The following is a 27,691-nucleotide window of genomic DNA, read 5'->3' on the forward strand; positions in this document are numbered from 1 at the left end:
AATTTTTGGATCTATCTCCTAAGGAAACAGTATACTCCGAAGGAATTCTTGGAGGAATGTACAGAGAAATTCAAGAATTTCGGAAATTCCTACAGGAGTTCTTTCGGAAATTCCTCAAGAAATTCATTCGGAAACTCCTGAAAGAACTTCCTGCGGAATTACGGGAGCCGAAGGAATGAAACACCTGGAAGAATTTCTGAAAATGTGCTAAAGAAAACTCCGGAGGAGTTTCCAAAAGAATTGTTAGAATTTGTTTAAAGAAATTTTCAAAAGAATTCCTGAAGAAATTTCTACAGATATTTCTAGATTTATTTTCGGGGATTTTTGAAGAAACGCCTTGAGGAATTTAATAATGAATGCCACACAGAATTTCTCGAGGAATCTCCGATGTATTACTTAGAGAAATTTGCGATCATTTAGTAATTCGCGTTAGATCATTTAGTAGTTTGTCAATAACTCATTTCAGAAGCTGAATTTTGAAATGTGTTGTATGGTGGACTTATAGTGCGAACGTTTTTCTACAACTCTGCCTAATGGCTTGCTGTTCGAATTCAACTAATAACGGAGTTATAGCGCTAGTTGCAGTAGCTGAAACTAAATGATTGTATTTTTTTCTCATTTTGTTTAAGTTAATGAGAATATAGTTATATCTCCGTTACAAGTGGAATTGTGGAACAACGAACCATTTAACAGAGTTGTAGAAAAACCTTCGCACTAGAAGTCCACCGTACAACACATTTTGAAACTCAGCTCCTGGAATGAGTTATTGACAAACTAATTAATGATCGATAACATCCTTGCTTCTGGATGACTAACCGAATTTCTTCCTGGGAGTATTTTTTACGAAAAAATGTGTTTAGGACTTTTCGAACAAACTTTTAGATAAATTCAAGAAACATCACCTGAATGAATACCGGAGGAATTTCCGAAGCAACTCTTAAGATAAATTCCTAAGGAATTATTGAGAACATCCGAGAAAGTATGACGATGAATCGGCTGCAATCCCGATATTTTTGGATTTTTCCTTTAGGCATGTTTTTTTTTAAATCTTTTAAATATTTAGGGGAACTGCTCCTTGAATTCATACCATAAGGGCAAATTGTTTCTTTTTTCATTTTTGTGATTTTTTTTCAGCAGTGAGCACGCCGGATAACAACAAAACACGACACAAATTGAGCCTAAATTGCTTGTTTTGCGAATGTCATTGGTATAGGAGCATGTTATTAATAATGGAACAGATACCCTAGGTGTTTTTTTGACGTGAAGTCCTTATTACAGATTCAAAACTACTGTCCGGATCCTGATTAAATTCCTGAAAGAATTCTTATAGGAGTAATTCGAGTAATTCTTATAGCAAATTTATTCAACAATTTCTTCAGCAATTCGTTACGAAATTCTTTTCGAAAATCTATTTAGGTTGTTCATTGGAAATCCCTACGAGAACTTATTCGGAAACTCCTCCTGAAGTTCCACCTGAAATACATTTTGAAATTCCTTCAAAAATTTCATTTAAAATTTCTCCAGAAAATCGTTCAGATATTACTCCTTAATAAAGACACAAAAAAAAATTATTTCGAGAACTTCTCCAGGAATAATTTATCAAATTTCCCCAGGAGCTCATTAGAATATTCCTTCAGGGATTCTTTCGTGAAACCTCCCAAAAGGCAGTTGTATTTTTTTTTCAGGAAACAACAAAAATAAATAAAAATATTCCTTTCAAAATTCTTACAGGAATTATTCCGGAAATATTGTTGAAAGGAATTTTGTAAAAAAATTCTAAAGATTTCTCGAAGGAATTATCCAGAACTTTTCTAAATGAAATTTTCAAAGGATTCCTGAAAGAATTTTTGGAGGATTTTCTGAAGGGATTCCCAAAAGAATGGGAAAAGGAAGAAATTTCTCCAAAGGCCTAAATTTATTCCTGGAAGAGTTGCTAAAAAATCTGAATGAATAAGCGAAGGAATCCCTATAAGAATTTTCGAAAGAATTCCTGGAGATCTGAAGAAAATCCTGAAGTAAATTTCGAAGCAACTCCAAAAAATTCTTCTTAGAGTTTCCGAAGGGATTTCTAGAGAAAGTAAGTAAGCTCTTGAAACATATTCCGAAAAGAGCTCGTTAAGGAATTTCGGAATGACTTTCAAAATTTTCTTCTAATTCCTATTTTTGAATTTTTGAAGGAATATTATGAGGAATATTCAATGGAATCCTTTAAATTATTTCCGGATTTCCAATTTCTTTAAGCTCATCTTCGGAAATACCTTTCGAAATATTCTCGAAAGTTGCTTCAGATATTCCTTCGGGTATTTTTTTTTAGGGATTTCTTCGAGAATTCATTAATGAATTCTTTTAGGAATTTCTTCAGAAATTCTTTCGTAAGTTCCATTGGAAACTTGTTTGGAAATCTAACGGAAAAAACTTTCAGGAGATGTCCTTTTATGAATTTCATTTGAAAATTGCATTAGGAATTCCTGCGGAAATTGAATTAGGAACCCTTTACTTTTTATAAGAAATTGCATTAGCAAATATTTCAGGTTTTTGTCAAACAAATTCTTCTACTAATTCCTCAAGAAATCCCTTCTATAACTCTAGGAAGAAATTCTTGGAATTTCTTTGAAATTTTACTTAGGAATTTATTCAGAACTTCATCCAGGAATACTTTCAAATCTTCATTTAGGAATACCTTCGGTCATACCTCTGAAAATTTAATTAAAAACTCCTCAACACCTTCGGTATTTATTTTTCAATTCTCTCGAGAATCTATTCAGGAATTTATTAATAAAATCTATTACAAATCATTTAGAAATTACTTCAAGAGTTCCTCGAAAAAATCATCTGGAAATATCTTTAATATTTCCGTTAAAAATCCGAAACGTCCTTCAGAAATATCTATTTCGGTCTTCAATAAATTTCTGGAGAATATCTACCAACAACATTACCGGAATAATCCCTACATTAATTTTGAATGGTTTCACTTAGAAAAAAGAAGTTTCGAAGGAATTTCTGAATGAATTAACGAAGGCCTTTCCATAGGACTTTCCGAAGGAGACCCTGGAGGAAACTCGATAGGAATTAATAAAGAAATTTTCTAAATTATTCCTGGAGTGGAAAACAATTCTGAAAGATATTCAGAAAAAATTTTCGAATAAAATCCTGGAGAAATTTCAGAATGAATTCTCGAAAAAAATTTCCATAGGAAAGCCTGAAAGATTTTCGGATAGAGTTGACAAATGAATTCTTACAGGAATTCATAATGGAGTTATCAATAAAATTTCCGGAGAAATACCGATTGGATTTTGCAAAGAAATTCCTAGAATTTCTCGCCCTCATAAGCAGGAGGTCGTGCGTTCAATTCCACGCTCGTCCATTTCCTACTTTGTATTTCCAATCAAGTTCTTTCTGTGTTTTACGTTCAACCAAAACGATTCCTACTACTATAACCTCCCACATTAATGAATTCCAAAAAAACCTCCCGTGACAGCTATGTATCTCATACAATAGTCCATGCTTGTACCACCTTCGAAATTGTGCGAGTTGCTCAATACTAATGCTAAAATTCCTAGAATTTCTTCTAAATTCTTTCGAAAATAACTTCAAAAATTACTTCGGAAGTTTCTCCAGAATTAATGAAAATTCTAAGAAAATCCGTTGGTTTCTCAGGACAGTTTGGGGGTATATAATAAAATTTTAGAGAAATAATCGATTGTGTGGGTCACGTGCCCCAGATTAACTCCGCTAGTGGTCACTTACATCCCTTTGCGTTTGACCCCCTTATTTTTATTTGACCAAGTGGGTGCAATGGCGATTCTGTTCCGGCGAAGTACAAGCTTACTCTTAAGATGGATTATTTTATTTGACTAGGTGCGATAGCGCATTTTCGAGCATGGACCATAGAGATTGATTTTTTCTTTTACATAATCGTAGGTCTACACTCTCTTCTTTAATCGCATCATTGATATCGCACTGACTGAAGAGCAAATATTCCATCCAATATGTGAATTAGATTTATAATAATAAATTGACTCAACTTCCGTTAACATATATTGTTCATATATTGTGAAACTTAAGAATAATCCAAACAAATACAAATATTATTAGTCTGTAATTAATGCGTTATTGCTGATTCCTTGGCTTGTAACTAATATTCCCGAGTAGCACGCATGTTACACATAGATCACAGTAACTTATATATGACCAGGTTCAGTCACAATTGAGTTGCTGCAACTAGATTTGCATGACTTGTGCTGCTTGGGTTCACCCAAAGTCTTGTATACTTTCGAAACCTCTATCTTGTTTACGTCAACGAGTCATATATTCGTTTGAAAGTATAGGTCGTCCTAAAAAAATATTACGGGTAGGTGATTATTATTTGCAGAAAACTGTTGACTCTTTATTCTCATATAACTAGTTTATTTGTGGACGCAGTAGCGCCCGTGGCGTTTATTTTTATTTATTTTTTTTCAATATAAACGGTTTATTGATTCATGCGTTAAAAAAAATCTAAATTTTCAACGTCTGTTGTCTGTGATTTTTTTCATCAAATGCTGTGTCTGGTTGTCTAAGGTTGGCACTGGTTTTGTTTTCTGCATGTGATAGTAAAAAAGAATTGAAGTGTCAAATAATTTATTTTTTGTGAGAATTTCCCCGCGTACTGCGTCTGGACAGAAAAACAGGGCTATTATATATAGTAATTTATATGGAGAAGCCTTGTAGCTCAATCTCATTATCTTTTAAATATTTTTGTCATCGTCCTGTTATTCGTTAATCCAAATATAGCAGAAACTGGATTACCGTCAACGGGGATGACAAGGGGCCTGGGAGTGTGATTGGGCCTTCGATCTCATGGACCGTCAGTAGGTTGGATAACTCAATCGTTCCAAAAGGTTAATTATGTTTGAGGTCCTTCGTAGTTTAGTTGGTTAAAAGCATCAGTTTAGCGTACTGAGGGTCATGGGTTTGAGTCCCCTCGAAGGAAAGTGGCTACCTCCAATACATTTCTATCAAAATCAAATCAAAATCTTCCACATAATGTACATATTAACATCTGATCACATCTCGAGTTTTCAGAATATGGTAAATTATTGTCCCAGTCGGTTGGTCCAATACCCGGAAATGAGCAATTCACTTTTTAATTGAACTGATCTTATGCGTAGGAACATTGATTCCATTATACAGACATTATAGGCTGTTGAAACTCCTGATGACGATACTTAAATTATTTGTAAAGGCGATTTAAACTGGGTTTGGTTAATTTAATAAACTTGGATTTCTCAGTCTGTAGATTCAAGAACGATTTTTTTTTGTTACATTCCCGACGTTTCGGCCGGTTTTGGTATTTCTCAAGGATCGTAAGGTCTATCGCCTATCGCTATTTTTTGGTTCTCCTTACGACCCTTGAGCAAGGCCAAAACCAATCGACCGAAACGTTGGGAATGTCACCAAAAAATCGTTCTTGAATCTACAGACTGAAAAAGCCACGTTTATAAACTTAAATTATTTTGTAGAAATCTCCACATTTGTTGAACTCCAGAAATACATAACGATTTAAAAAATGTTTTACTATGAGATCATTTACTGTCACGAACATTGAATGTTTAAAACCTAATTTTAAGGGAGCACAAATTACCATTTATATCTTGTTATTAGATCCATTTTTAGCAATAGTTATTTCGTGCATCTGAAAATTATAAAGTAATGTAGGAAAAAATAATAAAAACAATCGTTTTTGCTCTTGCTACACCGTGCAGTTGCAGTTCGTTCAAGAGGTACACAACCAATATATCTACTTTGACATCCATGTTGAGTTGATAGAATAGATTTTTATTCTGTGATTTTCCATTAACACATCTATCCACAAAAATGATGAATGTATGTTTGAAATGCAAGTGTTGTCTAGGAAAGATGTAATTTCGCATTGATAGTGATTGAAATTCTGTTTGGTTCGAGTTGGACATTTTGAGTAGCACAAGGACACACACAATGGAAGAAGTACACAGATACAGCTAACGGTGATATGATGCAAATGCGATGATAAATGGTGATGAGAACGAAATGATGACGTGAAATAAATCACTCTTGGATTGGAAATGGATGGAATTGTTGATTGTACCTCCTTTTTCGATTTTAGCTCCTCCGAATTGAAACTGTTGAGCAACAAGGCCAAGAACAAGTTCAGAACCATAAAGTTGCCCATCACCAAAGCCGGGAGGAAAATGGCAAAGCATGACGAAGCTCCCTCCTGCAAAACATGGTGGTGAAAGGATAACATGTGGAATTGATTTATATTAGTTGTAATGATCCCGGAAATAGGAAATGTCTCACCTCCTCTTCGGCCCTCATGCAGTCCCACAGAGGTTCGATCCATTCTCCGCACAGGATACGAAAAATCATCATGAACGAGTGAAAAAAGTCGTTAAAGTTCCATCTGCACCGAGAAATTGGATTAGATTTTGTGTCACATCAAGCGAAAAATTTGCCCCACGGGGAATTACCTCGGCACCGGGTCCGGTGCGAACTTGTCCGGCGTATAATCTTTGGAAAACAACTGCATTCCGATAACAGCAAAAATATAGATAACAATCACCAACACGAACGTCAGATTACCTAAAGCACCTATTGTCGATATGATAATACTTAGCAGGACCTTCATCGTGGTCCATGATTGTGCTAGTTTCAGTACCCGTAACTGTGCGGATGGAAGATTAGGAACATGGACTTGCTTTAAGTTGCGCTCAATACTTACCAATCTTAAGCCCCGCAGCACCGTCAGGCCCTCCATCAGTTCGAAGATTAGGTCGAGCAAGCTGGCTGAAACGATAATCAGATCGAATATGTTCCAGCCACACAGGAAAAAATCCTTCGACAGGGCCATCACTTTCAATAAACACTCGAATGAAAAAACCGCTGTAAAAACCTGGGGAAAAGTGCAAAAGAAGGAAATCACATTAGATGAAGAACCGGGAAAGTAACCCTACATCATCTACCGTCCCATGGCATAAGACAAGTTAGTACTATCCCATTTAATTCCACATCTCGATTGTAGCTTTACAGATACGTATTTCGACCTCAATAGTAAGTACTAGTTCGTTTCATGACAAATGACAATATTCTACCTACAATAACCTCTACATATTTTTTATTAATCACTTACCCTATTTCCATACTCTAATGCATCACGTACATTCTGGTTCATACCGTGATGCTCTAACGCTAAAAACAATGTATTTAAAACAATACATAGTGTGATCCCTAATTCGAACAATGGATCCTTAACAATCTGTTTAAATGAAGAATAGAATTTAAAAAAGTTCGACAAGACCTTAATTGAACTTCTAAAAAAGCTTACCTTGTATAAACAATTTTGGAACTGCAGCCACTTTCCGTAGCTGATGCAACATTGAACACATCTATCACAATTTCTATCAGGAAGATCGTCTGCATAGAGGAGTAGAAATAAATTTGATTGATTTGCATTAGTCTCGGATGGCATTTTGAATTATACTTTTGTTGCTACAACTGAAAATCAGGAAGGAAATTTTCAACGTCTGGCCTAATAGAAAAGAAATATTAATTCGGTCTGGCTGAATTACACAATATGGTAATTTATTTTATAATCTCCAAATGGTCCATAAAAGGTCGTGAGTTTGATTGCAGAATAACTGTGTCCCGCAATTCAGTTGTAGTACCAACAATTCGGCAAATTATGTCTCACTTACCTAGTACAACAATTTGCGACAAGTATTCCGGATGGAGGGCATAAACGCTGTGCTTTTTGACTTTCGCTAAATTACCGTTACATTTTATTATCCTAACCTCCCGCGGTGATAACGCCAAAGTAACTGGTGTCACCTCCCGCTGCTTCCTCGCCGGTGCCGGTGTCGGTGGTGCAGTGGTCGTTCGCGGTTCGGATGAATATGAAAAAGAAGAAAACAACACAACCCATCAGGATAATGAGTGCCATTCCGTTCGTCCGTTGACGACGTCGTCGGTCGCAGCTGGCAGTGGAAGGGAGTTCAACAACGATACAGAACCGGCGGCGGCGCAAGTGAGCAACAGGATGGCAATAACGGAGACAATCTACAAAATGTTGGGGCGACGACGACGACAGCAATCGTTGGAAGCGCTAAAATGCGCTCGGGTTGCAGAATTAAAACTGAGATAAATTATGTATGCGGATTATGGTGGTGATGTGGAATTGCTGGAAGGTGGTAGGCGGAATTATCGTGGAACACGGTGTCAGATGCTGTTTGTTTCAATTACGTGGATTATCCCGGAAATGTGTGTTGGATACATTTCGTTACACGAAAGTTGTTTCCAAATAAGATCAAGCGGAATTGTACTGAGTTGGCATATATGAGAATCAAAGTAATTAACACAAATGGCGAACCACAATTAAATCCTGTCTTTGGCAAAATTCTCATTCTCGCTCGAACAAAATGTTAGAATCTACTTCAGAGCTGTGATTCCTAATTAAGGATAGGCAACTTCAATAATAAGTTGAATAACTTATTATTGATGACAAATTCTAGTATCCGCATATCTAACCTTTTGATAACTGAACTTGTTATCATTTTGGTTGAGCCAACATAACAATGTGAATGTTTTTTTTCAATATCTGATGATGGCTGCATCATCAGAAGTGCATCTGATTGTTCACAGCTATCCAACTATCATCGATTTTGACATCGTTTTGAAACTCAGCTGTCCGATAACTGCAAAACTGATGTAACTTTCGAAATGCAGTTAAAAGCATTGAGACTTTCAGTTATGGAACGTCTACTGTACAAAGAATTTCCCAAGAAATCAAATAATTTCTAACAATTTTTTGTTGAAACTTTTTGAACAATTCTGATAAAGTTTCCGTTAAACTTATGGAGAAATTCTCCTGAACATTCCACAGAATTTTTCTCGAAAACTCCTTTGAGTCTCCCGCGGAAAGTTAACTGTTTTATCGTTGGCCATGCCAAACTAGCCGTCTTTATTCATCTAGACTGAGAAAGTCAACGGTAAAACACCCATTCTACCAGCCGCACTCTACCACAATTATCAATAATGTTGTGTGCAAATTTGGAAGAATACTCAACAGGAGCTTTTCATAAATTTCCGAAGTTTTTCCTGCAGAAGTTGAGATCATTTTTTGTGAAAATTCTGAAGTTTCTAATGTAACAAGCGACAAACTTTCTGCAAAAATTCCAAACAATTTTATTTGGGAGTTCAAAAGAGCATCCCTTAATAATTCCAAAAATTTCTCGAAACTTCGAACAATCCGCAAATACTTTCCAAATTTTGGAAAGTCTTATAGATTTTTCTGGAGAAGTTCAAAAGATTTTTCTTTTAATGTCTTGAAAATATCCGGAAAAAATGAAAAAAAATCTTAGAAAAACGTATTGAAAAAATCGCCACGCCGAAAACGCCGCCGACCAAAATTCTGACAAACGCCGCCGTCGGCGACAAATATCGGACCGGCGCACACCTCTAGATCTATTCGGCTATATGACCCTTTCGGTCAAATGACTTTCGGCCTAATCTGCCGTAATCTGAGAAAGTGACGTAAACGCCATTTTCCAAAATGGTGTTAACGAGTACTACTAATCGAGTTCTTTAACAGAAAATGGAAAACATGCATGTTGTAAAATGGCTGCTACGTCACTTTTCCAGATTACGGCAGTAATGGTCTGTTCGGCCAAATTGTAAATTCCGCCAAACAACTTTCGGCTTAGTCGCTTTCGGCCAAATGGCATTAGGCCGAACGGGTCATTCGGCCGAAAATATCGTTTGGCCGAATAAGTCATATGGCCGAAAATGTCATCTGACTGAACAGGCCATAAGGCCGAGAAGTTTTTTGGCAGAGTAAGTCATATAACTGGAAATGCCGTTTGTCCAAAAAGGTAATTTGAGCATGGGCATAATTTTTCGCCCACAATTGCTATTAATTTATTGCCAGATCAGCTGTAAACATACAACGATCCAACAGATGATCAGAAAAAATATTTGAAACTCTTTTTTAGTGGAATGTATTCAATCGTCTAAGACGAGTTAAGTAACTCCATTTAATTCCACTGACGAGTCGAGTCAAGTACGAGACACTGAAGACGACCACACAGTTGTGGTCAAAATACGTATCTGCAAAGATATCGAAATAATTGGTGGAATTAAATGGAGTTACTTAACTCGTCTTAGACGATCAACAGATAATGTTTGGGACTAAAACCATTCTCAATGTTTAAAAAGTAGTGATTCGTAATTAAGTTTGATCATCATTTTCTTGGCGTCGCTCATTATATGATATGATTTATCATGTCTTTCAGTGCGGGTATGTTGAAATGTAACTGTAGAGTACATTTTATAACATGTTTTCAATAAGTTTTGAGGTTTCGATTTAGAGGTTAGTCTTTAAAGGGTTAGTACTGGTTTGGTCGATCGGACACGTTGGGGCCCATTGTTGCCGCATGCCATTACATGCCATGCATTACTTGGACGTACTTTGTCTGCATGCTACCTGCTTCTACCTTTACCGCTACAGCAATATAGGTCTCAGCTCCAGAAGCCAGAGTGGGTTCGCTTTCAAGCTGGATAGAATTTGCTTGGAGCCTTCAATTGATCGGATGATGACTAAACACGACCGGGAGGTTATAATTTATCGTGGTCCCGTAGTCGCGAGATACTCTGCTAGATAACTACCAAGCACGATACCGGCCGTCCACGGTTAGTGGTCTCGGAGTGTGGGTATTGGTTGGACGCGTAGAATCTCGTGCTCATCGGAGGCTGACCTGCCAATGTCAGGACACTGGTAATTTTGGAACCGTGTACCCTCGGCCGGAAGGTGAATAGGACCTGCGGCCGAATAGGACGAGAGGTCACCGCTGATAATGGTGCTGCACTGAGGCTTCTCTGGGCCTAGGTGAGTCGTGGATGCCGGTGTATCACCATAAAATGACAAAGAAAACAGCGTAACGAGGTTCCGTCCGGATGACGACAATCAAGGCGTGATTTGTAGACGGCCCTTAAGGTATACCAGGTGACCTGGTAACTTGATACGGCACTTATTACAGTCAGGTGAGGTGTCTCCTATTACTAGGACGGAACGAGGGTACCACGTGACCGGCTGTTTTGGATTGGAAAAGCAACTACGAGCGGTACGGGATCGTCGGTGGAAGGCCGTGGTTCCCGTTGTCTCCCGAAGAGATCTCCTTGACCCCAAAAAGTCCGATGCCCAGCGCGGCCGGGATTCCACTTCACACTTCACTTAACACGCGGGGTTTTTCCTTTTTTTCCAAGAGCGATTCGTTTTTGGAACTCGCTTCGAGGTCAGTCTTCGTTCCACTCCTCGAACCCTCCATCCTCCTCGTTCCTCCTAGTTTCCTTATCCCTCTCCAAACTTGTCCCTAGTTCGTGTTGTCGCGAAGAATTCCCCTCTATTGATTTGGTCCGTCAGTCAGGGGAATGAGAGGCGTTAATACACTATTAAGCCAGAATACTCAAATAAATTGAAGATGTATGTGGTTATTCATGGTCTCAAAAAATACGACGTGCGAGGTCTTACAATTCTTAGTTAATTCTTTATGGTACTGAAACCCGTGTCAGTTCGTTGCCGTATTGTTACCTTATACGGTAACACTATTAAATCAAAATTGAACAAACCTGGATTTTAGGATACCTAAAAATCTCATATCCTGGAATAAACTAACACCAAACCCTATTCATCGGCTGGTAGTATACAGACTATCCGATCCTTCCTCTATTAGCCCAGGATCGCGTTCAACTTTTTCTCTTCAGGAGCCTTGATCGGAGGATGATTTCCTTGGCAGCGAAATGTGCTAATTTCTTTTTCTTCATACTTATTTTCGCTTGGAAACATGTTCCTGGGAATCGTCACACGGATTATTTGGGAGCCATCCAATAGTCTGGAGTTAATTATAATTTATCCATCTTGTAAATTTTCCGTTCGTCCCATACAACATAATTTTCTTCTTGTTTGAATTTTTTTTTTAGTTTTATTGCGAAAATCGTCCCGCATAATGAAAAACGGAATACCATGTAGTTCTAATTACGATATACGAAATATTGTCACTATTTATGCCATTGTTAACATATCATGTTGTACTGGATTCACCATACCAACCCTACTACAATACTTGCTGTTAATGCATACCATGTTGCCATTGTGTAATTAAGTAGTTTTTCAAGTAATCAGATGGCACGTACAATTTTTTTTCGATAAAACGACCGATTTTACATGTTAATTATTCTTAACCGCCCATAACTCAAATGGTCATTTAGCCGTTTACCATCTGAGATACGGTTGAAACAATAAATTTTTTTCCAGACACATGCATCCAGACACCGGTGGGCTACCGGCGAAAGGGGTTTAGGTATTGCCGACCCGCTAAAACCACCCTGTTCACAGACCCTGAGTCTCCCCGGAACAGACTTTTCGGCATTACTTCTGGGAGGGGTCCGTGCTACTACGCACGCCCACATACTAGCTACCCAATATATAAGACAATCGTGTAAACCACGTGTAGTTAGCTACTATTAGTGAGACCTGTAGCGACACACTTATTTCTTTCATTTATAACAGAGGATATCTGCGTATGGTTCATCTTTATGCGGGGTAGCTTTGAAATAAATCTTAAATTTGATAGCCGACCTGCCGTTTGGCATAAATGGTCATTTGGTCGAATAAGTCGTCTGGCCGTATTAGTCATTTGAACGAAAATTTCTGGTGTAAATAATCGTTTGGAAGAAAGGGCCAGTTGGTCGAACGAGTCATTCGCCAGAAAATGTCGCTAGGCAGAACGGGTCGTTTAGCTAAGCAACCATTTTACCGATTAGGTTGATTGGCAGAAAGAGCCATTTGGCCGAACCGGTTATTCAGTCAAAAATGGCATTTGGCCGAGCAGGTCGTTTTACTTCAAATGTCGTTTATGCATAAAATTTATTTGCATCTATGGTGGCGACAACATAGATAGTTGGTGGGAAGTTATTAAGCAACCTGATTTAACCCTCTCTTTCCCACGACCTTTTTCAAAGATTTCAATAGGAAGGAATCACCTATGAAAAAAAAAATGCTAGAACAAATTAGTGGAAAAAAAAATGCTTAAATTAGTGGAAAATGCAAAAAAAAAAATTTGATTGTAAATCAATAGTTATTTGATTGTTTGCAGTAGTTTCACTATTTTTACTCAGAATTGATTATATTTGCAGCCTATTGAAACCATAAAGTTGTGCCTAATACTGCTCTTTGTTGTTGAAATAATTCGATGAATGTTGGAAGGTGCAAAATTTGATGGAGCTCTACAGCTACCATGGGAAGCAAAGGGTTAAATAATAAGTAGGTATGCAACGATTACGTCGAAAGCGATTCCAGTGGAAATCCATTTTCTCCCAATGATCCGATTTTTGTTTGCCTGCTCTTGTCGATCGAAAGACGCATTTTTGAGAATAAATCGAAATTTTTCAGGACCAGTATTATATACAAGAGTGTTAACTCGAGAGGACTTTTCAATATTTCTGCAACTCTGTTGGATAGTTTGGTCGAAAGTTATTCGGCCGAAAGCCATTTGGCCGAATGTACCTTTGCCAAATAACACGATAGGCCGAAGGTCAACTACCCGAATTTCGTTTGGCCAAAGTGGACGTTTGGTCGAAACGGTCATTAGAGAAACAGTGTCATTGGGTTGGAAGTGATATATAGCAGAAAAACGAACGAATTGGTCATTTGGCCGAAAATGTCGTTTGGCAGAAATGGTCGTATGGCAGAAAATGTCATTTGGCCGAACGAATCATACGGCCGTAAATGTCGTATAGCCGGAAAAGTCGTTTAGTCGGAAATGTCATTTGGCTGAACATGTTTTTTTGGCCGGAACGGTCGTTTGGCAGAAAGGGTTATTGTTGTTTGACCGAAAATATCATTACGACTGAAATTGTCGTTTGACCAGAAGAGAAAAATGATGAGTGAGACGTCTCTCTTCTTATTCCTAATTTCTCACTTTTCTTGGCTTTCGGCCAAATGGCTTTCGACCGAATGGGTTTCGGCCAAATGACCCTTCCTTTTTAGGCGTACCCTAGACAAATTATGCCTAGGTGGTGGTTGATCGTGTTGACCAGCGTCGATCGTGTAATGCGGTGGAGAAAAATCTACCAGACTTGGGTCTAGACCATAATATATTAGATTCACTAGCCGGAGGAGTATATATCGATGTGCAGAAATAAATCTCTCATCTGATTGAAATATCAGATTTGAAAACATATTTTATCATGACTTGAAAAACAAGTGCTCCATGTGTAAGATGGAAAGTCATAGGAAAGACTCAAGTTTAGATTGGAAAACCTTGTTCAATATATTGAGATTTCGTACCTAGATCATGTTTTTATCCGGATAGTATTGCACATCAAAAAACGCAGCCTATACGATTCTAATCAAATTGCTTTAATTCTTTCCAAACCTTCAAATATTCATACTATGCTTTTAATTTCTAATTTCAAACTAATTAAGACTCATAAACACTTGGGACCTCTCTCGAAATTCTAGCCCTAGAATTTTGCAGACTTTTACCAGTAAAACATGCCCCATTAGGGCATTGCCCCCATGCAGTTCAGTACTTTGAGAATTATCATTACACAGCAAAAAATATAGCATTGTTGCTCAGCAATTTATTGTTTACTTTTTTTTCATAAAATCATACAAAATACTAGTTTTCGTCAAGTAATAGAATAGCCGTCTCGGCTATATGACTCTAATTAATCGACATTTCAAGTTGTTATATAACAATATGTCCGGTAAAAACGAAAACGGACATGAATACGTGCCACAGATAGAAAAATTTGTTTAAATTTACACGAAAAGTAATGCACGTAAAGGGAATGCCAAAAAGAGCGTAAATTTAAACGATATTATCGCCTGAATGTAGGAATACGATTTCCATTGCATTATGTCAGTTTTAATTTGATTTACGCTATAGGAATTGACATAAAACTATGAAAATTGCATATATTTAGGGTGAACTTGTTAAAAAGATCCAGGTCCGCCCGGAATAGTGTAATTTTCTACGTCTATACTTTTTAGGCGCTAATTAGTTTTCAGCATTTTTTTCTGTGTGCCTATCCTTAAATAGACAAAAAAAAACAAGAAGAAACTCACATAGACAAACCTATAAATATTACATAAGATCTTCAAGAGTCCGAAATAAAAATAATTAATTCCAGGACCCTATGACGTTCAAATAATTCATATAGGTCATTACCATTGAATAGAGAAAATCTGTAATGTTTTCATATAACGTGCTGACATCCAATGACATCCAATCGTATGTGCTAGAAAGAATTAAGGTGTCTCAAGTGTCTGCCTACTCATGGGCTCGCGACAAGTGGAGTACCCTTTACAAAACAATATTTTTTGTCTACCTGTTATTGATGGATTGAGATTAGGTTTAAATCAGAGATATGCACTAGGATTAGCGTACCATTCGTGGTTCGCGTAATTTAATATAATTATGATCACCCAAGAATTGCGACTATAAAAGCATCCAACAGTTCACTCGATTGGCACAGTACAGTTTCGACAAAATGTTCACAACAACGGTAGTTCTTGCATCTCTGATGGCTACGGCTTTGGCCTTTCCATCGGTGGAACAACCACTGGTCGTAAACGGACAAACGGCCACCGTTGGTCAATTTCCGTACCAAGTGCTGCTGAAAGTTGAACTACCCCAGGGACGTGCCCTCTGCGGTGGGAGCTTGCTGAGTGAGCAGTGGGTCTTGACGGCAGGACATTGTACGCAAGGAGCTAAATCTTTTGAGGTCACTCTTGGAGCGGTTGATTTCGATGGCGACAATGATGATGGCCGTGTTGTGCTAACCGCAACGGAGTACTATCGCCACGAGAAGTATAACCCGCTGTTTGCTTCGAACGATGTGGCCGTAGTCAAACTGCCCAAGGCGGTGGAATTCAACGATCGAGTACAGGCAGTGAAGCTGCCTACAGGAAGTGACAGCTTTGACGGCCAAAAGGTTGTCGTGAGTGGTTGGGGTCTTCAGAAAAACGGAGGAAACGTAGCCGACAAGTTGCAGTACGCTCCGCTGAAGGTGATTAGCAACAACGAATGTTCGAAAACTTACAGCCCGTTGGTGATCAAGAAGACTACGCTGTGCGCTAAGGGAGAACACAAGGAATCCCCGTGCAACGGAGATTCCGGTGGCCCACTGGTTCTGGAAGGCAGCAACGTCCAGGTGGGTGTGGTTAGTTTTGGACATGCCGTCGGCTGTGAGCAAGGTTTGCCCGGAGCATTCGCTCGTTTGACATCCTTTGTAGATTGGGTTAAGCAGAAGACCGGACTGTAAACACTACTGTCCTAGCGATTGAGAAATTTCTGGTAAAGCAATGGAGTCCTACAAGCAATAAATTTTAATATTTGCATCCAAAACAATTGTTTTTTTTTACACTTTTTACATTGATAACTTCTAATTTGCCATTCATTTTTTGAGCATTTTACCCACAATTAAGACGGTTGTAAACACTGATAAAATCATTCCAAGAATCTCGTTGTGGGCAATCCACGCTAGCCAAAATCGAATTCATTCAGCAAGAAAAAGTACCATACTAAATAGTAAAACTGCATTCTCGACTCACCCACCACCGTTAGTTATAATATCTCATGTTGGCAAACAATCTTCGGGTTTGAAGTGGACACCGTTTCGCTACTTGGACTCATTCTGGCAACAATAAGATAAGAAACAAGTTTATGTAGCTGGTCACATAGGCGTATATGTACGGAAGTGACACACAGTTAGTTTAATGCGTCAAACGTTGACATGAATAGTAAATTTCTTTTTTTAGATTATTTGAACTGTTTCAGTGGATTGCCTTCACTTGTGATTTAATTTGTTCAATTTGAATAATTTGTAATATCCACTTTTCACTCATCTAAACAGTCTTACCCTTCCTTCTTCATATTCTTTATTTGGATTCGTTTTATTTATCTTATTTGTATTATTTATACAAATGTGTGTTGCTTATCAGTCTTTTTGTGACACACTACATTTTTCATTCATTCTTATAGAAAAAGCTCCTCCTTCTATATCTTGGTAATTACTCAGTCCATCGTCTTAGCTTGTGTCTCATCAACGTGATCGCAATTTCTGGAGGAACTTCCGCAAGAATTCCTGGAGGAGCTTCCGGAAGAATACCTGGAGGAGCTTCCGGAAGAATTCCTGGAGAAGCTTCCGGATGAATTCTTGAAAGAAACTTCCGGAGGAACTTCCGGAGGAATTCCCGGAGGAACTTCCGGAGGAATTCCTGGAGGAACTTCCGGAGGAATTCCTGGAGGAACTTCCGGAGGAATTCCTGGAGGAACTTCCGGAGGAATTCCTGGAGGAACTTCCGGAGCAAATCCTGGAGGAACTTCCGGAGGAATTCCCAGAGGAATTTCCGGGGGAACTCCCGGAGGAATTCCCGGAGGAACTTCCGGAGGAATTCCCGGAGGAACTTCCGGAGGAATTCCGGAGGAACTTCCGGAGGAATTCCCGGAGGAACCTCCGGGGGGATTCCCGGGGGAACTTTCGGGGGAATTCCGGAGGAACTTCCGGAGGAATTCCCGGAGGAACTTCCGGAGGAATTCCGGAGGAACTTCCGGAGGAATTCCGGAGGAACTTCCGGAGGAATTCCGGAGGAACTTCCGGAGGAATTCCCGGAGGAACTTCCGGAGGAATTCCTGGAGGAACTTCGGAGGAATTCCTGGAGGAACTTCGGAGGAATTCCCGGAGGAACTTCCGGAGGAATTCCGGAGGAACTTCCGGAGGAATTCCGGAGGAACTTCCGGAGGAATTCCGGAGGAACTTCCGGAGGAATTCCCGGAGGAACTTCCGGAGGAATTCCGGAGGAACTTCCGGAGGAATTCCCGGAGGAACTTCCGGAGGAATTCCCGGAGGAACTTCCGGAGGAATTCGGAGGAACTTCCGGAGGAATTCTGGAGGAACTTCCGGAGGAATTCCCGGAGGAACTTCCGGAGGAATTCCCGGAGGAACTTCCGGAGAAATCACGGGAGAACTTTCCGTAGCAATCCCGGGAGGAACTTCCGGAGGAATCCCGGGAGGAACTTCCGGAGGAATTCCGGAGGAATTTCCGGAGGAATTCCGGAGGAACTTCGGAGGAATTCCGGAGGAACTTCCGGAGGAATTCGGAGGAACTTCCGGAGGAATTCCGGAGGAACTTCCGGAGGAATTCGGAGGAACTTCCGGAGGAATTCGGAGGAACTTCGGATGAATTCCCGGAGGAACTTCCGGAGGAATTCCCGGAGGAACTTCCGGAGGAATTCCCGGAGGAACTTCCGGAGGAATTCGGAGGAACTTCCGGAGGAATTCCCGGAGGAACTTCCGGAGGAATTCGCGGAGGAACTTCCGGAGGAATTCCCGGAGGAACTTCCGGAGGAATTCCGGGGGAACTTCCGGAGGAAAGAGGAACTTCCGGAGGAATTCCCGGAGGAACTTCCGGAGGAATTCCCGGAGGAAATTCCGGAGGAATTCCCGGAGGATCTTCGGAGGAATTGCGGAGGAACTTCCGGAGGAACTTCCGGAGAAATTCCCGGAGGAACGTCCTGAGGAATTTCCGGAGGAACTTCCGGATAAATTCCCGGAGGAACTTCCGGAGAAATTCCGGGAGGAACTTTCGGAGGAATTCCCGGATGAACTTCCGGAGGAATTCCGGAGGAACTTCCGGAGGAATTCGAAGGAACTTCCGGAGGAATTCCGGAGGAACTTCCGGAGGAATTCGGAGGAACTTCCGGAGGAATTCTCGGAGGAACTTCCGAGGAATTCCCAGAGGAACTTCGGAGGAATTCGGAGGAACTTCCGGAGGAATTCCCAGAGGAACTTCGGAGGAACTTCCGGAGGAATTCGGAGGAACTTCCGGAGGAATTCCGGAGGAACTTCCGGAGGAATTCCCGGAGGAACTTCCGGAGGAATTCCGGAGGAACTTCCGGAGAAATTCCGGAGGAACTTCCGGAGGAATTCCCGGAGGAACTTCCGGAGGAATTCGGAGGAACTTCGGAGGAATTCCCGGAGGAACTTCCGGAGGAATTCGGAGGAACTTCCGGAGGAATTCCGGAGGAACTTCCGGAGGAATTCGGAGGAACTTCCGGAGGAATTCCCAGAGGAACTTCGGAGGAATTCCCAGAGGAACTTCCGGAGGAACTTCCACAGGAATTCCCAGAGGAACTTCCGGAGGAACTTCCACAGGAATTCCCAGAGGAACTTCCGGAGGAGTTCCTGGAGGAACTTCCGGAGGAATTCCTGGAGGAACTTCCGGAGGAACTTCCGGAGGAATTCGGAGGAACTTCCGGAGGAATTCCCGGAGGAACTTCCGGAGGAATTCCCAGAGGAACTTCTGGAGGAATTGCCGGAGGATCGTCGGGCGGAATACCGTGAAGAACTTCCGGAGGAACTTCCGGAGGAACTTCCGGAGGAATTCCCGGAGGAACTTCCAGAGGAACTTCCGGAGGAATGCCCGGAGGAACTTCCGGAGGAATGCCCGGAGGAACTTCCGGAGGAATTCCCAGAGGAACTTTTGGAGGAATTCCTGGAGGAATTTCCGGAGGAACTTCCAAAGGAACCTCCGGAGGAATTCCCGGAGGAACTTCCGGAACTCAACAATTGTTTGTAACTCAGAATACAAGGCCGCTCTGGTCCATGAGGATGGGTCAGGACAATTATTATGTTTTGATCAGAGTAAAACAAAAAGTTTTGAAAATTTATGAATAATTTTCCTTCTCCTGATCATATCCTTCAGAGTATGCATTTTGGCCATTGAAGTAGGCTTTGAAATAAAAACAACTTAAATCAGAAAATAAATCGGCACCTGGCCAACGCGTGTTTCAGGTGCTAGCGTGTTGACCATTATTGTACCAAAATAGAATATTTTTTAATTGGAAGTGGAAGTGAATGAGTGATTAACGAAATATTAATCAGAAGGATGACTTCTTAATGTGCGTATTAAACTATTTGCAGTTGTATTCTAGTCAATACGAACGCTTTTATTGAACTAGCTGTTTGGTGAAAAAAGGTGTACGGATTTTAAAATACAGGAGCACCGTCTCCGACTAGATGTAGTACAGACTGTGCACTCAACACTTAGCATGAGACTACGGACAGGAAACGTAACACCCAGCGGACCAGTGAAGAATTTTCCGATCACGAAAAGTCTCCTCCTTACTGGGGCGGGAATCGAACTCACACTCCACAGCACATGCGTTCAGACGATTAACGTCGCTATCCGCACGGCCACGAAGCCCACCATTTTGATCCTTCCATTCGAAATTCGGCCATGGTGGACGTATTTCGATTCAGGAAGTGTTGAAATTGGTTATTATTGTATCATATTTTTTGGAGCTTTTATTGCGTAAAAGCGAAACACTTCGAAAATCGAGGTCTTCGTGCACCTGTATTAACGACAACCGTTTTAGTTGAATCCCATTCGTATTTTTAGAGACTTCTACTTATATTGAAGACCTTGGGCCCACCGTAGTACCTATAACGAAACCCCTAAAAGTTCACTAGCTACACCAATGCATGGCTAGTTGGCTCCAAAGTGTGAAGGGGTTGCTTGCGAATATCAACGCGCACTGTTATACTTCCATTTGTCATCGTAAGGCACACAGTCTTGAATAACGATGCTCCCAACTATAAAACTGCAGCATTCCGTTTGGTATGCATGCAATGCCCTCCCATGTAGCGGCATTCATCTGCCCAGGTTGGTATCTGCACGTTAAAAGGAGCAACCCCGCTGGGACCAAGGACGCTGAAAAAGGTTTGGGAAAGCGGGAGGAATTCATAACTGGATGAGTGTTGCAGTGTGCTAACGAACGCGCACCGGCTGAAATGCACGTGCGAAGCATTTCGTTCATAACCCGAGGCGCGTGAACCGTGTGTCCGGGCACAGCTGTGTTTATTTTAGAATTTTAATACATTTTTAACGCTACTTTACACCACCATTGCCGTGCAGTCATCGCCGTCGCCTTCGTTTGTAGCCATTGTCATCAGCATCGTGTTGCTTTTTGTCTTGGGAGTCCTGTTTCATTTTCTTCTGGATGCTACAGCTTCGAAGAGCGTTCCACACCTTCCAGGCGTAAAATGCCCTATTATTCACACCGGGTTTAGGAGGGATATTGCGAAAGTGCAACTAACTTATACATGTACTGTGCGATGTCGCTGGAGAGGACCCTCTATGCTTACCTCTACTAAAGACGAATGCACCAGCTCGGTGCCCGTTACAACATCCTGCTCCTCGTGGTCGTCCACCACGCCGGAATCGTCCAGGGAAGACTCTCGATTGACGCCACCCTCACTGGCGTTGGAACTCGCCTGTCGACTGGAGGGCAGCAACTGGCCCCGATAGTGAACCCCTGGTACGTGATGGAAAATAATTTATTGGGAGATTGAATTTGCCGAATTAATAGTAAATAAATCAAATGGTGGCAGATTTATTTTCATGAATGTCAATATCTTCGAATATATTTGAACCTCAATTTAAGATTGAAAGACAAGCTTTCAAATGGAATAACGCTGTTTACAATCAATGTCTTACCTAAAGGGTGCAACGTGTTCGGATTCTGTTGTTGGTGCTGCGTGGGTGGCATGGCCGGAGGCGTCGACGACAGCATTCCTTTCGTTCGCTGCAATGCCAGAGCCTGCGGTCGCACAATACTGTGCCTCGGACTCGGGCTGGGGCTTGGCGTCACAGATCTGCTTTTCGTCTGTTCGGAAGAAACAAATAGCTCGAATTCAATGCACTTTTTTATCGTCCCATCCCCCCGTCATGCTTTTCCATCTTTCCATGTTGGCACAGACTTACAACATTGTTTCCGTTATCGTTGTTCTCCTTGCCCTTTTTTCTCCGTCGGGTCTTTTTGCGAGAATACGACGCCAGCAGAACGCCCTTCCGGGCGTCCAACTTCTTACGCTGCTGTTTACTTAACTGCTTAACATTCAAACTGGCCGGGTCGAAGCTGAAAGTCGAGTCGTCCCGATGGTCGATTAGATCCTTTCGGCGCTCCTGCAGATGATGATGGTAGCTAATTAGAAATGGTTTCTCGGAATGGCTAAAGAGTATTAAACTTGCCTCTTGGGTGATTTCAGCTTCCTCCTCGTAACTCAAAGCAACAACGGCTAACATCAAGTTGATCAAATAAAATGAACCGAAAAATACCACCACGGTGAAAAACGACACACTCATCGGACCGCACGTCGCAAGGACCTGTAAAAGAAAAAAAATAGATGAATTGCCTGAACATGATTTAAGATTCTTATCAGGTTTTAGTAAAGGCCGTTGTTTGACGTAAAATGTTTAGGATGTTTATTGTAGTGATATTTTTCAGCCACTACAAAACTGTTATAGAAATCATGACCTTTTTTATTCAAGTGAATTTTGAAATTGGTTCTGTTCAATAGAAAGACCTGTTGAACTGGTTCAACTGCAATAATCGAACATTGCTGCACTTCGCGCCTGAATCAATTATTTACGATGTCATTAATTGGGAGCATTCGGAGGGTTCCGTTCACTCATAAGCAATTATAATTAAGCCAGATCAAATGCACCCAACAATCGAATGTAAAACTGTTAATTGAACTCTCAGTTACGACCCCCAGGGGACAGGCGAAATCTATTGCAATACCCATTTATCATTTAATAATATGCATAATTGCATGCTTTGCAAATGTGATTTATTCCACATCGAAAGTTACAATCAATTAAACCGAACCGTGCGCCCATTTGGTACGAGGAAGACCTGCCAACCGAAATTATGGTTGCACTCGATGTAGAACGTATAGACCCCCTGCGTCCGTATTCAAACGTTACCAATATATTTTCAATTATTACATTGTCCAATACCATTTTGGAACTTTTCGCCAACAACTGTTGAAATACTTGAGGATTGATGATGCGGGAGGATCACACTAAATAATATTCAGTTCATTAATTCCGATGCACGTGCCTTTCTTCTCCGAGTTAGTCAGCATGTAGCAAACGTGTGCCTACCTTTTTCAAATCCACTGACTGTTTGGTCAGAATAGAAGGGACTGGCTTTCGAAATTAGGGTGGGCATCTGATGTTATCCACGTGTGTGAAATAGCATACTCCCACAGGCAGGTGCCAACCACAGCACGGAGCTGGCGAAAACAAACGAGAATTCATGAACTGTTTGTATGACTTTATTATTTACCGTTCCTCTGCATAAATTTAAATCTGGTAGCTATTAAATATTCATATCCAGTAATCGCATCGGGGTTAGCTTTGCTGTGCTTCTCCTGATAATACGTGAATCATCGGCAAACAGAATACAAATGATAAAAGTTCTCCCATATGACTACCAATTTGAACAGTGGGATTACCACGCCAATGGTTACGATTTGCGATCCTTTTTAGCAATTTTATTAAATAAATTGCTTTATTTCATATCGGATTTCAGTTAGTCGCAAAAAGCTGTAGAATTGTCTCTCTCAGATATAACGAGTTTGGTGTCTGATCTGGTAGAGAATGCTTTCAAGTGGGAAACGTGCTCGATTCCTTGCGCCTGCCTCATAAGATACAAATTCAAGCAATAATGCCAGGCATAGAATGGGTTCAATTCATAAATATGATTAGAGACCATTCGTTCGAATTTTTGGATTGGATGATCCAAAAATAAAATCCATTCAGAAGCTCAGATGGCTCCACTCGGAATTCCAAAAGGGAATTCCTTTCGAAAGTCTAAGGAATCCGTTTGAAAGTAAATTCGGTAATAATTTCGTTCAGAAGTCCAAAAAAATTCCGTTCGGAAATTTCCACTCCGGGTGGCTTAATACCCGGCATATAGGCAATTAACTTTGAATGTACTGAACCCAAAAGAATTTTGTTTTGGAAGCTGTTTTGAAAGAATTTAGCTCAGAAATATAATAGAATTTCTTCCAGAATCCCAAATAATTTAGTTCGGAAACCCAGAGAAAGGACTTGTTTTGGGTTTACGAACCGACATTTTTCGATTTTCTGAACGGAGCTCTTTTTGGCTTTCGGAAGAAACTTTTTCTTGTTTTTCGAATCGATTCCTTTTGTGCTTCCGAACAAAATCATTTCAAGGCTTCATTGGGAAATCCCATAAGTAATTTAATCGGAATCCCTTGTCCAGAAGCAGACAAAGATTCCGTTCAGAAGCCCAGAACGCTCCAATCGAAAGTCCAAAAGTATTTCTTTCGGAAGTCCTAAAAGAATTCGTTTTTGAAGACCAAAAGTATTTTGTTCGGAATTCTAGAATGTTTTTTTTATCCGTTCCGTTTGGAATTCGTTTGCAATTCCAAAAGGATTTCTCTAGGATGCACAGACTGATTCCTTTCGAAAGCCCAAAAGAATTTCGTTCAGGAACTCAAGGGAATACTGTTAGTAAACCCAGAAAGATTACATCTGGAAGTTCACATAATTCTGTACGGAAATCCGTACGAACGGGTATCTTTTGGGTACCCTAATGGAATGGGCTTCATAATGGATTAATTTTGGAGTTCTGAATGAAATCCTTTTAGGTTTCTGATAGGAATCAAAGAATCTTTCCGTTTGGAATTCTAAGAGGATTCTGTTTGGGATTCAGTAGGAATTCTGTTCAGAAGCCTAAAAGGCTTCGCTCGGAGTTCCAAAATGATACTTTTGGAAACCCTATAGAATTCCGTACGAAATCCCCATAATGATTTTGTTTGAAACTCCAAAATGGAAAGCCCAACAGGATTCTATTTAGAAGCTGAATTTCTGTAGAAGTCTGTAACTTCAATCAAAAATCTGTAAAATGTTTGTAATCTGTATGATGTCTGTATGCAAGAACAAAAGTCTGTTTAAATACAGACATAGGTACATGTCAGTATGTCTGACATCCCTGAGCTCAACGTGGAAATTGATTATGCACCATGTTGTAGTGCAGGGCTGTCCAACGTACGGCCCGCGGGCCGGATGCAGCCCTTGCCTCCATTTTTTGTGGCCCGCGGCGTGTAAGAAAAAATACTTTATAACCGGCCCGAAAGCCTTTCTATCTGGCTCGAGAAGCTCCTTCTTATTATATATTAATAAATACTGTAGGTTATTACTAATTGAAAGAATAAAATCGGGGCAAGCATAGAGTCGAATATTCCAGCACGTGCCAGTTTTGCCGTTAATGAAATGTTGAGAGACAAGAAGCCAAAAAGACAAAAAGCCACCTGTTTCTGAATCTGAATGTAAAAAACAAAGCTGTTTTCATAAGGGGAATTGATAATCATCTTTAAATTACAGAGGAATTAGCAGTTTTGATCTCAATAAAGGAAATGACTACCTCTGGTATAGACCTGAAGTAAGCTGTTAAGACCTCTATGGAGGAGAGGCATTGCGACACTTGAAAATTAAAGCAATTCGTTTATTTATTATACGATTGTTAATCAACCACAAAAGGTTATTTGTGATGATTCGCGGCACATTATTGCATTCTTTACCAAAAAAGATCTAGGGGGAAAGACGGCTTTGGCAGGTTTTGTTCTATTATTGGCAGGGGGTTTTGTCGACCAAATTTTATGAAATTTGGCCATAATGTTCTTTGATATGCAAAGAATGTTTAGGCCAAATTTGAGCATAGTCAGACTTAAATAGAACAAAACCTGCCAAAGCCGTCATTCCCCCTATATGCAAAAACGATTAATATACGTAATGAACGCGCTCGTTATTTAAAATCAACTTTATCTACGCAGACCGCATCGTGCTTTCGTGCTGTGCGGTTCTTTCTCTCTTTGCGGAAGGAAGTTTTTAATACTACCCGAAGCTATTTTAATTTCAACGGTGCTTCTTAGCGCTATTTGTACCCACTGATCCCGTTACGATCTTTGCAAGGACCCGTGCCTTCGTTTTACGTTGGACCCGTTTGCGGAAGTAAAATTCCGACAAGCGGTGGTAATCCTGCAGGGACACCGTTCTGGGAAAAACCTCTTAGAAGGTCACGTCTCCACGCTCAGCAATGAGTATTAACAAAAACAAGAGGAAGGGAGTCTCTGAATTCTCCACTTCCTTCAAAGAAACAAGGTTTCAAGACCGTCCTGCCCAAGCGCGGAAAAATAGAAGGAAGCTGGAGAATTCAGATATTCCTTCTAACTCTAATATCGGAAATAATTCTTCTCCAATCGAACTGAGCAATCAGTTCGATTTGATTAATGATGAAATTGAGCAAATCGAATCTACCTCTAGCCCAGGTGATTCGATTCATGCGAAAAGCAAAGAGATTCCGCCAATTGTGGTATCTGTTGCCGAGTTTTCTGGCTTCCGGAATGAGATTTTGAGTAACCTTCAGGGGATCAAGGTTTCATTTCAGATTGCAAGGAAGGGTGACAGCCGCGTTTTGCCGGGATCGCTTTGACGATCGCAAACGTCTTCTTCATTATTTAACTGAGAAGCGCCATAAATTCTTCACATACGACGACAAAACTGAGCGATTGTTCAAAGTCGTCTTGAAAGGTCTCCCCAGTGATGACAAATCACTGGATGAGATTAAAATTGAAATTTCTCAATTACTTGGATTATCACCAGTCCAAGTAATTAAGATGAAAAAGAAATCCCATTCTGGTACTTCCCAGAGGGCATTTCTCAAGAATTTTATTTAGTTCATTTTAACAAAAGTGAACTAAATAATATGAAAGTTTGAAAAAGGCCTGTATTATGTCTCATGTCCGTGTTACATGGGAACATTTCCGCAGGCCTGGGGAAACTTCCAAAACCCCACCCAGTGCCGTAAGTGCCAAAAGTGGGGTCATGGAACCAAACATTGTCACATGGATGCTAAATGCATGATTTGTGGTGGAACCTCTCACGCCAAGGACGCATGTCCTGTGAGAGAAGATTCCAATAAATTTAAATGTGCAAATTGTAGGGGCAATCATAAATCCAATTTCTGGGAATGCCCTTCACACAAAATTCCCGTGCAAAATTGATGACGGGAAATTCCAATCGGATCCCAGATTCGACGGGTAGAAATTTTTCAAACGCTCAAATTTCGAAACCGGTTACCGGTCGAGCAATTCATACCCACCACAATTCACAAACAAATTTTGCCGCTCGTCAACGGGTAGCAAGCACTTCAGTAAATTCCAATTTTTCCATTGTACCTACGTATGCAAACATCGCTGCTGGTAGACCAAATTTCTCTTCTCAAAATGAGGTTTATACCCATGTCCCAACGGAAAATAACGGTCATGTTGCCGATTCAGGTAGCATGACTGCTTCCGATTTCGATTTTTTAACTGAACAATTGCATCACATGATTGATGCAATGTTCAAAGCAAATACCATTCCTGAAGCTGTTCAGGTTGGTATAAAGTACACACAAAAAATTGTTATCGGACTCCGTTTTAATGGATCCAAATAATTGTGTGAAAGGTCTAAATTGGAATGCCCGCTCTCTAAAGGGCAAGGAAGATGAATTATTCAACTTCCTTTCAGTTCATAATGTGCATATTGCCATTATAACTGAAACGTATTTAAAACCAGGACTCTCCATTAAAAGAGATCCAAACTATTTTATCTACAGAAATGATCGTCTTGACAGCGCCTGTGGTGGGGTCGCCATTGTCATTAATAGACGTATCAAACATAAATTATTTTCTTCGTTTGAAACCAAAGTTTTTGAAACCTTGGGAGTTTCTGTTGAAACAAATTTTGGACAATTTT

The 27,691-nt window shown here is 40.3% G+C and overlaps 2 protein-coding genes across 2 annotated transcripts in view; one reads left to right on the top strand and one right to left on the bottom strand.

Annotated features, from left to right (window-relative positions):
• Window positions 1–27,691, bottom strand: part of LOC134210095 (sodium channel protein 60E) — a 640,801-nt gene that overhangs the window by 56,579 nt on the left and 556,531 nt on the right. Inside the window, exons 9-19 of the mRNA XM_062686113.1 lie at window positions 22,109–22,243; window positions 21,842–22,042; window positions 21,575–21,743; window positions 21,223–21,392; window positions 7,713–7,854; window positions 7,343–7,431; window positions 7,148–7,273; window positions 6,740–6,910; window positions 6,489–6,682; window positions 6,319–6,421; window positions 6,107–6,235 (exon numbers count right to left, since the gene is read on the bottom strand). Coding sequence (XP_062542097.1) covers window positions 6,107–6,235; window positions 6,319–6,421; window positions 6,489–6,682; window positions 6,740–6,910; window positions 7,148–7,273; window positions 7,343–7,431; window positions 7,713–7,854; window positions 21,223–21,392; window positions 21,575–21,743; window positions 21,842–22,042; window positions 22,109–22,243 — 1,629 coding nt within the window. The remainder of the gene's footprint in view (window positions 1–6,106; window positions 6,236–6,318; window positions 6,422–6,488; window positions 6,683–6,739; window positions 6,911–7,147; window positions 7,274–7,342; window positions 7,432–7,712; window positions 7,855–21,222; window positions 21,393–21,574; window positions 21,744–21,841; window positions 22,043–22,108; window positions 22,244–27,691) is intronic.
• Window positions 15,564–16,355, top strand: LOC134210098 (collagenase-like). Its single transcript, XM_062686119.1, has one exon. It carries the CDS (start codon window positions 15,565–15,567, stop codon window positions 16,336–16,338), a length of 774 nt encoding a protein of 257 aa, XP_062542103.1. The 5' UTR covers window position 15,564; the 3' UTR covers window positions 16,339–16,355.

The sequence above is a fragment of the Armigeres subalbatus genome, chromosome 2, assembly GCF_024139115.2.
Source record: "Armigeres subalbatus isolate Guangzhou_Male chromosome 2, GZ_Asu_2, whole genome shotgun sequence".
NCBI classification, from domain to species: Eukaryota; Metazoa; Arthropoda; class Insecta; order Diptera; family Culicidae; genus Armigeres; species Armigeres subalbatus.